General features: G+C 35.6%; 1 protein-coding gene across 1 annotated transcript in view; it reads right to left on the bottom strand.

Annotated features, from left to right (window-relative positions):
* Gpr158 (G protein-coupled receptor 158) overlaps positions 1-12,108 on the bottom strand; it is a 435,003-nt gene that overhangs the window by 392,353 nt on the left and 30,542 nt on the right. The window contains exon 2 of the mRNA XM_058578605.1: positions 5,472-5,577. Coding sequence (XP_058434588.1) covers positions 5,472-5,577 — 106 coding nt within the window. The remainder of the gene's footprint in view (positions 1-5,471; positions 5,578-12,108) is intronic.

Genomic DNA, 12,108 nt, shown 5'->3' with positions numbered 1-12,108 from the left:
TCTTGGTGCACCCAATATGGAAAGCAGTATGGAGATTCCTTGGAAAAGTTGGAATGGAACCACCATTTGACCCAGCTATCCCTCTCCTCGGTCTATACCCAAAGGACTTACAAACAGCATACTACAGGGACACGTCAATGTTTATAGAAGCACAATTCACAATAGCTAAAATGTGGAACCAACCTAGACGCCCTTCTGTAGATAAATGGATTAAAAAATGTGGCATATATACATAATGCAATTTTACTCAACAATAAAAGAGAATAAAATCATGGCATTTGCAGGTAAATTGATGCAGTTGGAAAAGATAATGCTAAGTGAAGTTAGCCAATCCCAAAAAAACAAATGTTTTCTCTGATATAAGGTGACTGACTCATAGTGGGGTAGGGAGAGGGAGCATGGGAGGAATAGACAAACTCTAGATAGGGCAGAAGAGTGGGAGGGGAAGAGAGGAGGCAGGGGGTTAGCAATGATGGTGGAATGTGATGGACATCATTATCCAAAGTACATGTATGAAATGTTCACATGAATTGGTGTGAACATACTTTATATTCAAAAACAGAGATATGAAAAATTGTGTTCTATATGTGTGATAAGAATTGTGATGCATTCTGCTGTCATGTATTTAAAAAAATAAAAGCAATTTTAAAAACACAATATAAAGATAATGACTGAGTTGACAACACAACTACTCCAGGGATTCTGGGTAGAACAGTGAATATGATAACCTCAAAAACTAGTTTTCAAAGCAGGAATCCTTAAGATGATAATTGGCGTGTAAGAAGAAAATATTAGAATTCCTGTTTATGTTTAAATTTTATTTAAAGAAAAAATAAATCAGGTAAGCTTTGCTAATATTTGAGACTTGGATTAATATAAATGCCCTGAGTCCATACTTCAGATGACTCAAATCTGATAAAATACTTGAGATATCCTAAAGAAAAATTGGGAGTTTCAAGAAGGAAATACTGACCATTGTTACTTGGTTCTTTTGTTTTGCTTTCAAATTTTGATTATTACCATCTATACTTGGCCATTTAGACAGATTTACAGAGCATATTATTTTGAATTGTGCAATATTTACAATTCTTCATGACCCAGATAATCTTCCCACACAAATATTGTCTGGTTATCTCAAAGTGCTTGTCTTTGAGCTTAAATATTGTTCATGTATTATGCCTTTCTAAAAGGCAAATGTTCTAAATTTGCTGACCTCATCTGTGATAAGTAATTGTCAATAGTGTCTATGTACAAGACATTTTCAAAAAGCACAAAAACTATTCCTTCAAAGTAAAAGTAACATTTTAACAATAATGAGAAAGTCTCTTAAAGTGAGCATATTGAAAACATTTGAAAATGTTTCCAGTATTATGTTGCCAAAATCTATAAGTATTCAGAGTCCTATGGCTTAAACTTGAAAATAAAATTCCCTAATCAGTTTTTTTAATATTCCACATAAAAAGATTCAGATAATGTTTAACCTATTCCTTCAAAATATTAAAACACCCAGTTTTCAATTAGTTAGCAGGGACAAATTAGTATCAGGTAAGATAAAAAATGGCCAGCTATGTGCAGAAATCTTTGCAAAACTGGTAGATAAAACTTAAAAAATTAACATTATAATTTAGCAAACACAGTAAATAATTTGTTCCTTCAGTCTAGATTGATATGTGCTTGTGAGGCATCTTTTCAACTATGACAGCTATTAAATCTAAGTATAAAAATACACTGAAGTTAGAAACCTTTGAACCATTGCATTAATAAGTGTTAAACTGAGACTTTCAAAAATAATAACACACAATTATAACATTCTTGTTAAAAGATTTGCAAAAAGTATGAGTCAATAATTTTGCTGTTAAAGACATTTTTACAAAATAACCTAATTTACATTAAAATATTTCATCTTTATGCCAACCTTATTTTTTCTAATTTATAAATATAATAAAAGATGCATATAGTGCATAAATTTAAATATACATATACCAGATGTGATGAAAACATTTTTACTTTAGAAATATGATTATCAAGCTTCAAGGCCATTATCCTAATATTTTCTACTTCAAATAATGATTTTAAAATTATTACAGTGGAGAAAAAGCAAAAGAAAATCTCTAAAACAAAAATTAATACAATTCATTTTATGTTTTTAATAAACTATTCTGTAGGAGATGATTTTATGTACTCAAACACTGATATGAAAATAGATTAGGAATTAAGTGGATACTGAAAATGCGATCAAGTCTAGCTGCAGTGATCTAGAGCTTCATAACTGTGAAGACAGCCAAGTCAGTGCAATCCTTAAATCCAGTTCAGAGTGGTTCAGATATTGTTTTAATATGTCCTTCAAAAAACACTGTCAAGTACACTTAGTGCATGCCTATTATCCCAACTCCTAGGGAGAATGAGGCAGAAGGATCATTAAGTTCCAGGCCAACCTCAGTAAAGTAGCAAGGCCCTAAGCAACTAAATGAGACGTCTCCTCAAAATGAAAATAAAAATGGCTGGGAATGTAGATCAGCACCTCTGAATTCAATCCTCCAGTACAAAAAAAAAAAAAACTTTCTATCCTCCTAGAACTTGTACCTATCTACAGTCATTGAGAAATAATTTTTTCACAAACCATTCCAGGCCTGGGCCTTTTGTCATTAGGTCCCACACCACTTATTTATTTCCAACATCAGACTAGTTAAACATACTGTGGAAGCTGAACTGAAGAGAAAATTTAAAATGAAAAACAAAAAGCTCAACCTCACTTAAAACTTTGAAATTTGTGAGTTCTTCTATTACTTACAAGAGAAGAATGTTAAACATGGTCAAGATATACAACCCACTGTGAACCATGACAGATGCATCTATTTCTAATGATATAGACAGTCATAAAGACAGGACCCTGTTTCCTAAAATGTGAAATCATGTTAAGTACTTCCACAAGTAGACCAATTAACATAGTGATCTGTGATGTTGGTAACAGCAGATTAGGAGGACAAAGCAGACTTAAAGTTAATGAAAAATGCTCCAGCTGGGCACATGCCTATAATCCCAGCAGCTCAGGAGGCTGAGACAGGAGGACTGCAAATTCAAAGTCAGCCTCAGCAAAAAACAAGGCACTAAGCAACTCAGTGAGACCCAGTCTCTAAACGAAAATACAAAATAGGGCTGGGGATATGACTCAGTTGGTTGAGTGCCCCCGAGTTCAATCCCTAGTACCCAAAACACACACACACACACACACACACACACACACACACACACACATAAATGCTCCAGAAAGAGAATTTCCTTTGGGTTTTCCCAAAAATATCAAGAGAAGTAAAAATGTCAAGAGAAGTCAGCTTATGATCTGATTCATATCAGTCCAGGAAAGGAAGTGAAAGTCTATACCTGGTAACTAGACTGAGGATGAGATATGGAGCTGTTGCAGGTGCCTAGAGTAAACAGCACCAATGACAGGACGTTAGAGAAGCCCAATGTCAACAATAAAATAGTGTGAAGAGTTCCACGACAGTCCTGTGTAAGGTATAACATCCCACAAGGACCTCATAGGCCCATCCTAGGACACAAAAATCTCCTAATTCAATGTCCAGTTTCTGGGCAAGGAAAAAGGAGGGAGATGCAGATTCCAAGTCAAAATGTACATTCAGTAAATCCAGTGTTTTGATATTACTTTTTGATAACTGAACCTCTTCCTCCAACATTTTCAAGTAAAATTAACTGAACTGTCAATTGTCTTATAGGATATACATTTCCAGTTTTCCAATAGGAAAAAAATAAATACAATGCTCCCTAAAATGTACATATTTCAATCTAATCTTTACTAATCAGAAGAGGATAATATTTTATCTTGAAAATGCACAGAACCTAAAAAATTAATATTCCTGATGCAATGAAAATAAATCAATTTCCCAAAAGCAGAAAGAGGTTCTTGAAATATGACCATCTAGTCAAATAAATAAGTGTGCTATGAATACACCTAAACCATACCAAAATCATTACAAGGAAGTTGCAATCATTAAAAAAAAATGAAAAGTAACTGTCTCCCTGTTTGTAGATTGACTACTTATTGAATCACCCAAGAGCACCACTAAAACAAGGTTATACAGAAATGAGCACATACAGATCAATATCCACAAATTTGAGACTCATGCAGCAAAACACTCACTCTGGCTAAAGACGATGCTTAAGTGTCTATATGCCCTTGGCATGGAGACAATAATCAATCAGACCAATAATATTCACCAAATTAATGATTGAAATTCACGTCTTTAGAAATGCCAGAATCACCCAGATGAAATTGGGGGCTCAAAAAATGTTCAAAACCACAAGAAAAAATAGGGAAAAAGAGGCAAAAAGAGATCTTAATTTCTGTGAGTTAACAAGACACTCACATATATCATTGAGTCCCAATTGGTCGTAGGTGGGGGGAGGCAAGTATAATGTTGGTTATATAGAGGTGTGTGGAGATTCAGGAGGAGAAGTGGGGCTGTGTGGGATACTGAGGAAGTTAAAGGGGATCAGAGGGATAAGGTGGAAATGTGACAGATTTAAGGTATAAGTTCTTCATGGTAAATTTCCTTCCAATTTAAAATTTCTTACCTTAAAACCCATTATGTACTTAATACAACTACAATTCACAAACGGCAAAAAATCAAATTAAAGATGTAATTGCCATATTTGTGGAAATATCCTATTTTAAATGAGTTAAGCTGACTTTCATCACAAATTCATGGGATCAATATTGGAATAGTACAAATATTTAAGATCAGAGACTTTATTATACACTTGTTTCATAGCGTATTTGTATATTACAGATAAATTATTGAAAATGAAATCATTAGTATGCTATCAAATTTCTTCTCTAAACTTAAGGTAAATAACAGTCACGTTTCCAAAATCCTTATCTCTGTTCCATATCAACCAGAATCCCATTGAATCAAGTATGGAAAGGAGTTTTTAAAAAACTAGAAAAACACATACAAATATATACACCTTTCTGGGTTCCTGCATATAGTTTTCTCCTTGTTTTTTTTTTTTTTTTTTTGCCCTAACATATCTTTTCTATTGCTTTGTAACAGATGGCAGTGTATCTGAATGAATATCATCTATGTCTCAATAAGCATCATATTCCATAAAAATGAGCATAATCTGGTTGATATTCCTGGGAGTGTTTTCTCTCCTCATGGTTCTTTTCAATTTCCAACCCATTTTGAAGAATAGGGTAGTTTTAACTAACATCAAACTTCAGGCATAATCTTACTTTGGGCTTTCTCTTAAGAGAATACCCAAGTGAAAGGTTACTCTGCACAAACTTATTTTCTCCCCATCTTTCAGCTCACTTGACGATACTGAGATCAGCGTAGATTTTTTTCCTCAGTAGGATGCCTTTTGTTCAGTGACTCACACAAATACAACACATACAAATGTAATACATTTTTCAGTTCTAATTTCAGAGAATTTTATTTTCATATTCTTACCTCTGAATTGTTCAGGTGGCATTTGTGAGTTCCTGAAAACCAGCCATCACTTGAACACTGGTCAATGTCCACTTTCTGAAGATTTATATCAACTTTCATGACACCCCTAAAAACAGAAAAAGACAAAATGACCAAATTCATTTGAGCCCTTAACAACTCCAAACTCTTTGAAAATCAGAAAAATCAGCATAATCTACTAAAATATTTCAAACTGCCCACTCATATTTAACTACAGTGTACCAAATAAAAAATAAATAAAAATTAGTTCTACCTAGGTCCCAAAGGCAAGAATCGTGTATTGTTCCTTCTTTGGTTTCTCATATAATGCCTAACACATAGCATGTACTCAGTAAATATGTGCTAATTGACTTGACTCTCAGACAACTACTCTGAACATGGTAGAAACCTTGACTCAGAAACACCTGCTCAAAAAAAAAGCTCTCTCATTAAAGAGAGAGAGTAATTAAATCACACCCACACCCTCATCTCATTTCTTTCAATTTCTATTTCCCATTGTAAGACCCCAAACAGAGAGATTGAAAGAATTAATGGGGAGGACAGTATCATAAAATTAAGCTTCTCCGTTCCTCTGATCTTCTATCACAATGATTTTAAACAGTTCTTTAGGGCACCCAATATCCTACATCAAGCATAGAGATTCACAAAAATGAAGACTACACTTCACTGAGCCATTTGAAGAGTCAGAAAGAGAACCCACAAATTCAGAGCCAAAAGCTAATTACAAAGAGTCCCGAGTTTTTCTAAAATTCCACTATTTTCTTCAAGCAATTCTCTACATTTTCCTAATATTCTTCCCTTATATTTTTTAAAATATTTTTTAATTGATGATAGACCTTTGTTTTATTCATTTATACACAGTGTTGAGAATCGAACCCAGTGCCTCACACATGCCAGGCAAGTGCGCTACCAGTGAGCCACAGTGCCAGCTCCCTTATATTTTTAAGTACCACTAACAGCAGCTGCTGCAGAAATAATCTATCTTACATGGAATTGTCATACCTAGACTTTATTGAAATAAACATTCTGTGCTCTGGTTCCTGAAACCTATTACTTTATAATGTAGATCTTCACAAACTTGAGTAAAGAATAAACATCCCACTAAAAACTGATATATAAAAATATATGTTCAAGGTCTAAAACCAATTTGAAATATTTCTATATTAAATATCTAAAACAAAAATAGGCTCAAATTCCTCATTTTTTAGCTTTTATAGCCATAAAAAACAAAAATTACAAATAATGTATATAAAACTAACAAAAAATGAATTTAGTTTAAATTTAATATTAAATTAAAATATTAAGAAAATTGGTGATGATGTTTTGCTAATACTAAATCCCCTTTCAAAACAAGAACATGTAACTTCTGTTTTATATCTTGTGCTTCATTTCTCTCATTTCCTTTCTCCTTTTAAACTGCTGGGAAATTTTCCAACAGAGAGGCTTACTGTCATTTGGGCTTCAGTTATGGTGAATAAATCATTCACTTTTTTTTTCTGTTCTTTTCTTTAACTTGTGAGAAAGCACTAGTTTTAACATGCCCAAAATAGACACCAAAACAAAGGATACTAAAGCCTCCTGGCAGTTTTTGGCATCTAGATAACCCAGAGTATATTTAATTTTTCAAATAAACATTAAAATAAAAACTCAGAAATTATCATAGAAAATATGTAAATCTTTCATAACATCCTACTCCAGTTTGCAGAACATTATTGCTGTGGACCATAACACTATAAAACAAATGTTCATGTGACAAATAACTGGATTCCTAGTAACCTAATATTTTCATCTAGTTCAATCCTTCACTCTTTCAACAAATATTTACTATTTGTGCATACAATATGCAATGAAGGACACAAATATAAAACAATAGGTCGGGCTGGGATTGTGGCTCAGCAGTAGAGTGCTTGCCAAGCACGGGAGGGACCCAGGCTCAATCCTCAGTACCACATAAAAATAAAGGCATTGATATATATACACAATGGAATATTACTCAGCAATAAAAAACAACAAAATCATGGCATTTGCAGGGAAATGGATGGCATTAGAGCAGATTATGCTAAGTGAAGTCAGCCAATCCCTTAAAAGCAAATGCCAAATGTGTTCTTTGATATAAGGGGGGCGACTCAAAACAGAGCAGGGAGGAAGAGCATGAGAAGAAGATTACCATCAAACTGGGGAGAGGTGGGAGGGAATGGGAGAGAGAGGGGGAATTGCAGGGAAGAGGGAAGGAGACCTGCATTGTTATACAAAAATACATATAAGAGGATGTGAGGCAAAGGGGAGGGAATAAAATAAATAAATAAGAGAGAGTGAGAGAAATGAGTTATGGTAGATGGGGTAGAGGGGGTAGGGGAGGGGAGGGGAGGGGAGGGAAGGGGAGGGCAGGGCAGGGGAGACAGGAAGGAGATAGGAAGGGCAGCAGAATAGAACAGACACTTGTTTGGCAGTATGTATAAATGTGGCTGTATAATCAACGTGATTCTGCAATCTGTACATGGAGGAATAATAAGAATTCATACCCCATTTGAAACAAATGTATGATATATGATATGTCAAGATCAATGTAATGTTTTGAGCAACCAATAAATTTCTGATGCTTAAAAAATAAAATAAAAAAAATAAAATATATCATGCAACGTTAAAAAAAAAAAAGAACATCAAGGCTGATTATTAAGAGCTATAATTCAGTGAGCTGCCTTATATAATGTTGGGCTGTCAAAGTCAAGGATTTGACCAATATGAAAGCTTTTAAAAGTTAAAACATAATCTTAATTCTGTTATATATTAGAGTGACATAATAGACCCAGTGTCCCAACCATGACTTTGAAGATCCTTAGCTACATGTAAGCTGCCTAGGCATTTTATTGTTGGCTACGGTGTACTTTCATAGGCAGATTATATTCATTTAACTCACAGTTATTTCATATCTTTCCTTATACTTCAGCCTCTAGGATATGTTGCAAATGAAAGCAGAGAATGACCTGACAGGCTCATCTTAGAGTCACAGATAGCACTGAACAACGTATCTTAATGACATCCCTCCCTGCTCAGATGAGTCCTTGCTTTGTAATGAGGCGCCAGGAATGTAAAGAGGCAGCGTTTTAAAAGATGTCAAGATATGTTATGGCTTCATATTTGCAAATAAGAACAGGATGAATTTAAAAAAAAAATAAAGACATTGTGTTGTGTCCATCTATACCTAAAAAAAAAATAAATATTTTTAAAAAATAAATAAACAAAACAATAGGTCCAGCCCCGAAGCAACATCAAAAAGCATGACACTTTAAATATCAAAATATAATGGAAAATGGATGCTAAATTCAGGAACTATGTAAAGCTATCACATTCACAGAGCTTAATTCTAGTATGGGATAGACAGATAAAAAATATTGACTGTAATAAATGAGTAAATTATACCACGTGTTACAGAAGAAATGGTACTAAAGGGTGGGAGAATTTTAAGCAGGTAAATAGGAAGGGAGTAGAAACACAGGCTAAATTTTTTTTAAATAGGTGGTCAGAAAAAGGCTTGATGAGATGACATTTCTAACCATGTTGTTCAGGGGATAACTGCACGGGTTCATATTCACACTCTCAATTACCACTGTCATTAAATTTTCCACTGGACCACTACTGTCCACTACATTTGGGGTATTATTCTTTTGAATATCATGTTCAGAAAGTATTTGTAATTAGTAAGCAAATCAAAATTTGCATTTCTATTTGTACCACAACTGTTAGCCATAATGAAATCAAGTTTTCCTCTAACATCCTCAACAGTGGCAGAGCTTGGCCACAAAGATAGTGGAAATAAGCTCTCTAGAACCGGATTTCAAGAGGCTGCAATGATTCTGATCTCTCTCCCGGAGAAAACTGGCTTCAAAAATAGGTATCTTAATCCCTGGGAGCTTTCTCCTTCAATTCCAAATTCATATATGAAAACCAAAAGGTCACCGAGGACTTTAAACCCAACTCCTGAAGCACTCTTGGCCTTGCCTTGTGCAAACCACCAGAGGTAATGAGCCTTGTGTTTACCATCTGGGAAATCAGTGCTGACTCATCATTAGCGCCTCGCCTTAGCGCCTGGAGACCAAAAAGCCCTGGAGAAGGCCTAGCAGACTTCCTGCGAAGGGAGCCGCGGTTTGGGGAATTAAGGGAGAAGAAAACTCTCTTCCTGCTGAAGACTATTCAGCAAAAGAGGAGGAAGAGCCCCAAACACTTAAAAGCCCTTAGGCACAGGCACAGGTTTAAGTGAGGCCTGGCTGGGAAGCCGGGCTGGGAGCCCGCGCCTGCGCCCTGAGTCCCTGGGGCCTGCGCCACTGGGGCGGAAGTGCTGCTCCCACATCCGGTGAGCAGAGCGTCTGGGAAGCTTTCAGGGCCCGGAAGTGCTGCTGGTTGGGAGCTTCGTGTCCAGAAAGCAAGGACTGAAAAAAAAAAAAAAGAAAAAAAATCTGGTAAGTGAACCCCAGGGAATGCTAAATATAACAGATGGTATTCCTCAAGCACCTGGGTGCCCATCCTGTGCTGCGGCCCATCATGTTCCTTTTCTTTGTCCATCGGATGCAGGAAACCTACAAGCCTCTGTGATTCCTCTAATGTCCTTTCTTACTGAGAACAGCAGCCAAGCACCTTCAATTGGACTGCCTTGTGGTTTTGACCCTCCGCTCATTTTCCACACCCTCTGCCTGCATTCAGACCTTCATCTCTCACAGGACTAACGTTTTTAATAATAGCAATTTGGTTCTGTCTGCTGTTGCACCAGTTGAAGATTCCGATTTGTAGGTTCTGAATTTTATACCATACAGGGTCTTTCCTTCAGAAAGAATGGCTGGATATATTTGTATCACAATATGACCTTTGACTGTACATCATTGTGTTAGAACTCCTGGAAGAGTAAGCACTATGGGCAGTCACAGTATTAACAGTAGCCAAGCATATATCTGAATGGCACCAACAGTTTACCTATTACATAGAAGTGTCTGCAGGCTACTTTAAGCTGTTACTAAATCCAGACTAAACAATCCTGAACTACCCATTAGTGGGTTTCCAGAAATGCCCACAATCTAATGAAAGTATAATGGAGACATAATATAGTAGAAAAAGACATAGTGGTTAAATCTGCAAATTTTACAAAAACAATTGACCACAAAATTCATTACTAGTGCCTATTCCAGGACTTTAGAAAGTTTCCATTCAAGGTCCGCATAAATTATAGCTTAAATATTCTACACTGCTATCTGTGCAATTTTTGCAAGCTGTAAATCTGATCCTGCACTTTTTCTGCTCAAGATCAATATTCTCACTTTCCTAAAGAATAAAATCCAAACCAACCTAGGCACCCTTCAACAGATGAATAAAGAAAATGTGGTATGTATACAAAATGGAATATTCTTCATCCATAAAGAAGACTGGAATTATGGCACTTCCTGGAAAATGGATGGAACTGGAGAATATCATGCTAAGTGAAAAAGCCAATCTCAAAAAAACCCAAAGGCCAAACCTTCTCTCTGATATGCAGATGCTAATACACAATAAGGGGGAGAGGGGGTAAGAATAGATGTTCATTGGATTAGACAAAGGAGATTGAAGGGAAGGGAGGAGGGATAGGAACAGGAAAGACAATAGAACAAATCAGATATAACTTTACTGTGTTCATATAAGAATACATGACCGGTGTAATTCCACATCATGTACAACCACAAAAATGGGAAATTATACTTCATGTATGCATAATATGTCAAATTACATTGTACTGTCATATATAACTAAAAAGAATAAATACAAATATTTTTTTAAATCCAAGCTCCTCAGTCTAACATTATTGGGCTCCTCCTACTTCTGACTACTCTGATCACTCATGCATACATTTTTTGTTCTAGATAATTCAGAATTACATTTGGAATCCAAAAGAATTCATGCTCTCACAAAGGCCATTCCTTTTTTAGATGGCTTTATAACTGGAGTCCCTTTGCCTAAACCATGCTTGACATTTTATCTTCTCTTTAGTCCTTTTTTAAAGCCCTTGATGAACTCCAAGTCTAATTTAGAAGCCACTTTCCTTTATCCCAGAATACACTGTTTCCCTTCCTCAGATCACTTAGCACACTTTATTATTTTAGTCTATTGCTTCCACCCTAGACTAAAATTTCCATGGTCCACAACTTTTTTGCAGTACTAGTGCCTCAGGCATGCTAGACAAATACTCTACAACTGCACTTTTTAAAAAAATTTGAGACAGAGTCTAGCTACTAAGTTGCCCTGGCTGGCTTCCAACTTGCAATCTTCCTGCCTCAACCTACTGAGTAGCTGGGACTACAGGTGTATGCCACCATACATAGTTTACTGTGTCTTTTTTTTTTTTACATTTTTCCCTCAGCTCCTAAGTCAGCCCACTACCTAAATTAACATTGGAGAAAACATCAGATGCTAAAGGGAAGCAAGGAGTAAATAAAATAACAATGACCAAAAAGAGAGAGAAAGAGAAAATCAAAGCAAACTGAAAATGTCTTTAACTACAGTCTATGAAAGGATGAAGAGATAATGAATAAACTGAAGGAAAGCTTTGAGATTCTGCTTTTCCTTCTTCCCCAAGTTACCTCAGATGGTAATTCCTTGC

This window comes from Marmota monax, unplaced genomic scaffold, assembly GCF_021218885.2.
Source record: "Marmota monax isolate L192 unplaced genomic scaffold, Marmota_monax_Labrador192_F-V1.1 WCK01_AAM20220418_F8-fsc00072, whole genome shotgun sequence".
Taxonomy (NCBI): domain Eukaryota; kingdom Metazoa; phylum Chordata; class Mammalia; order Rodentia; family Sciuridae; genus Marmota; species Marmota monax.
The sequence above is the reverse complement of the archived record's forward strand: the minus strand, read 5'-3'. Positions and strand labels throughout refer to the sequence as shown.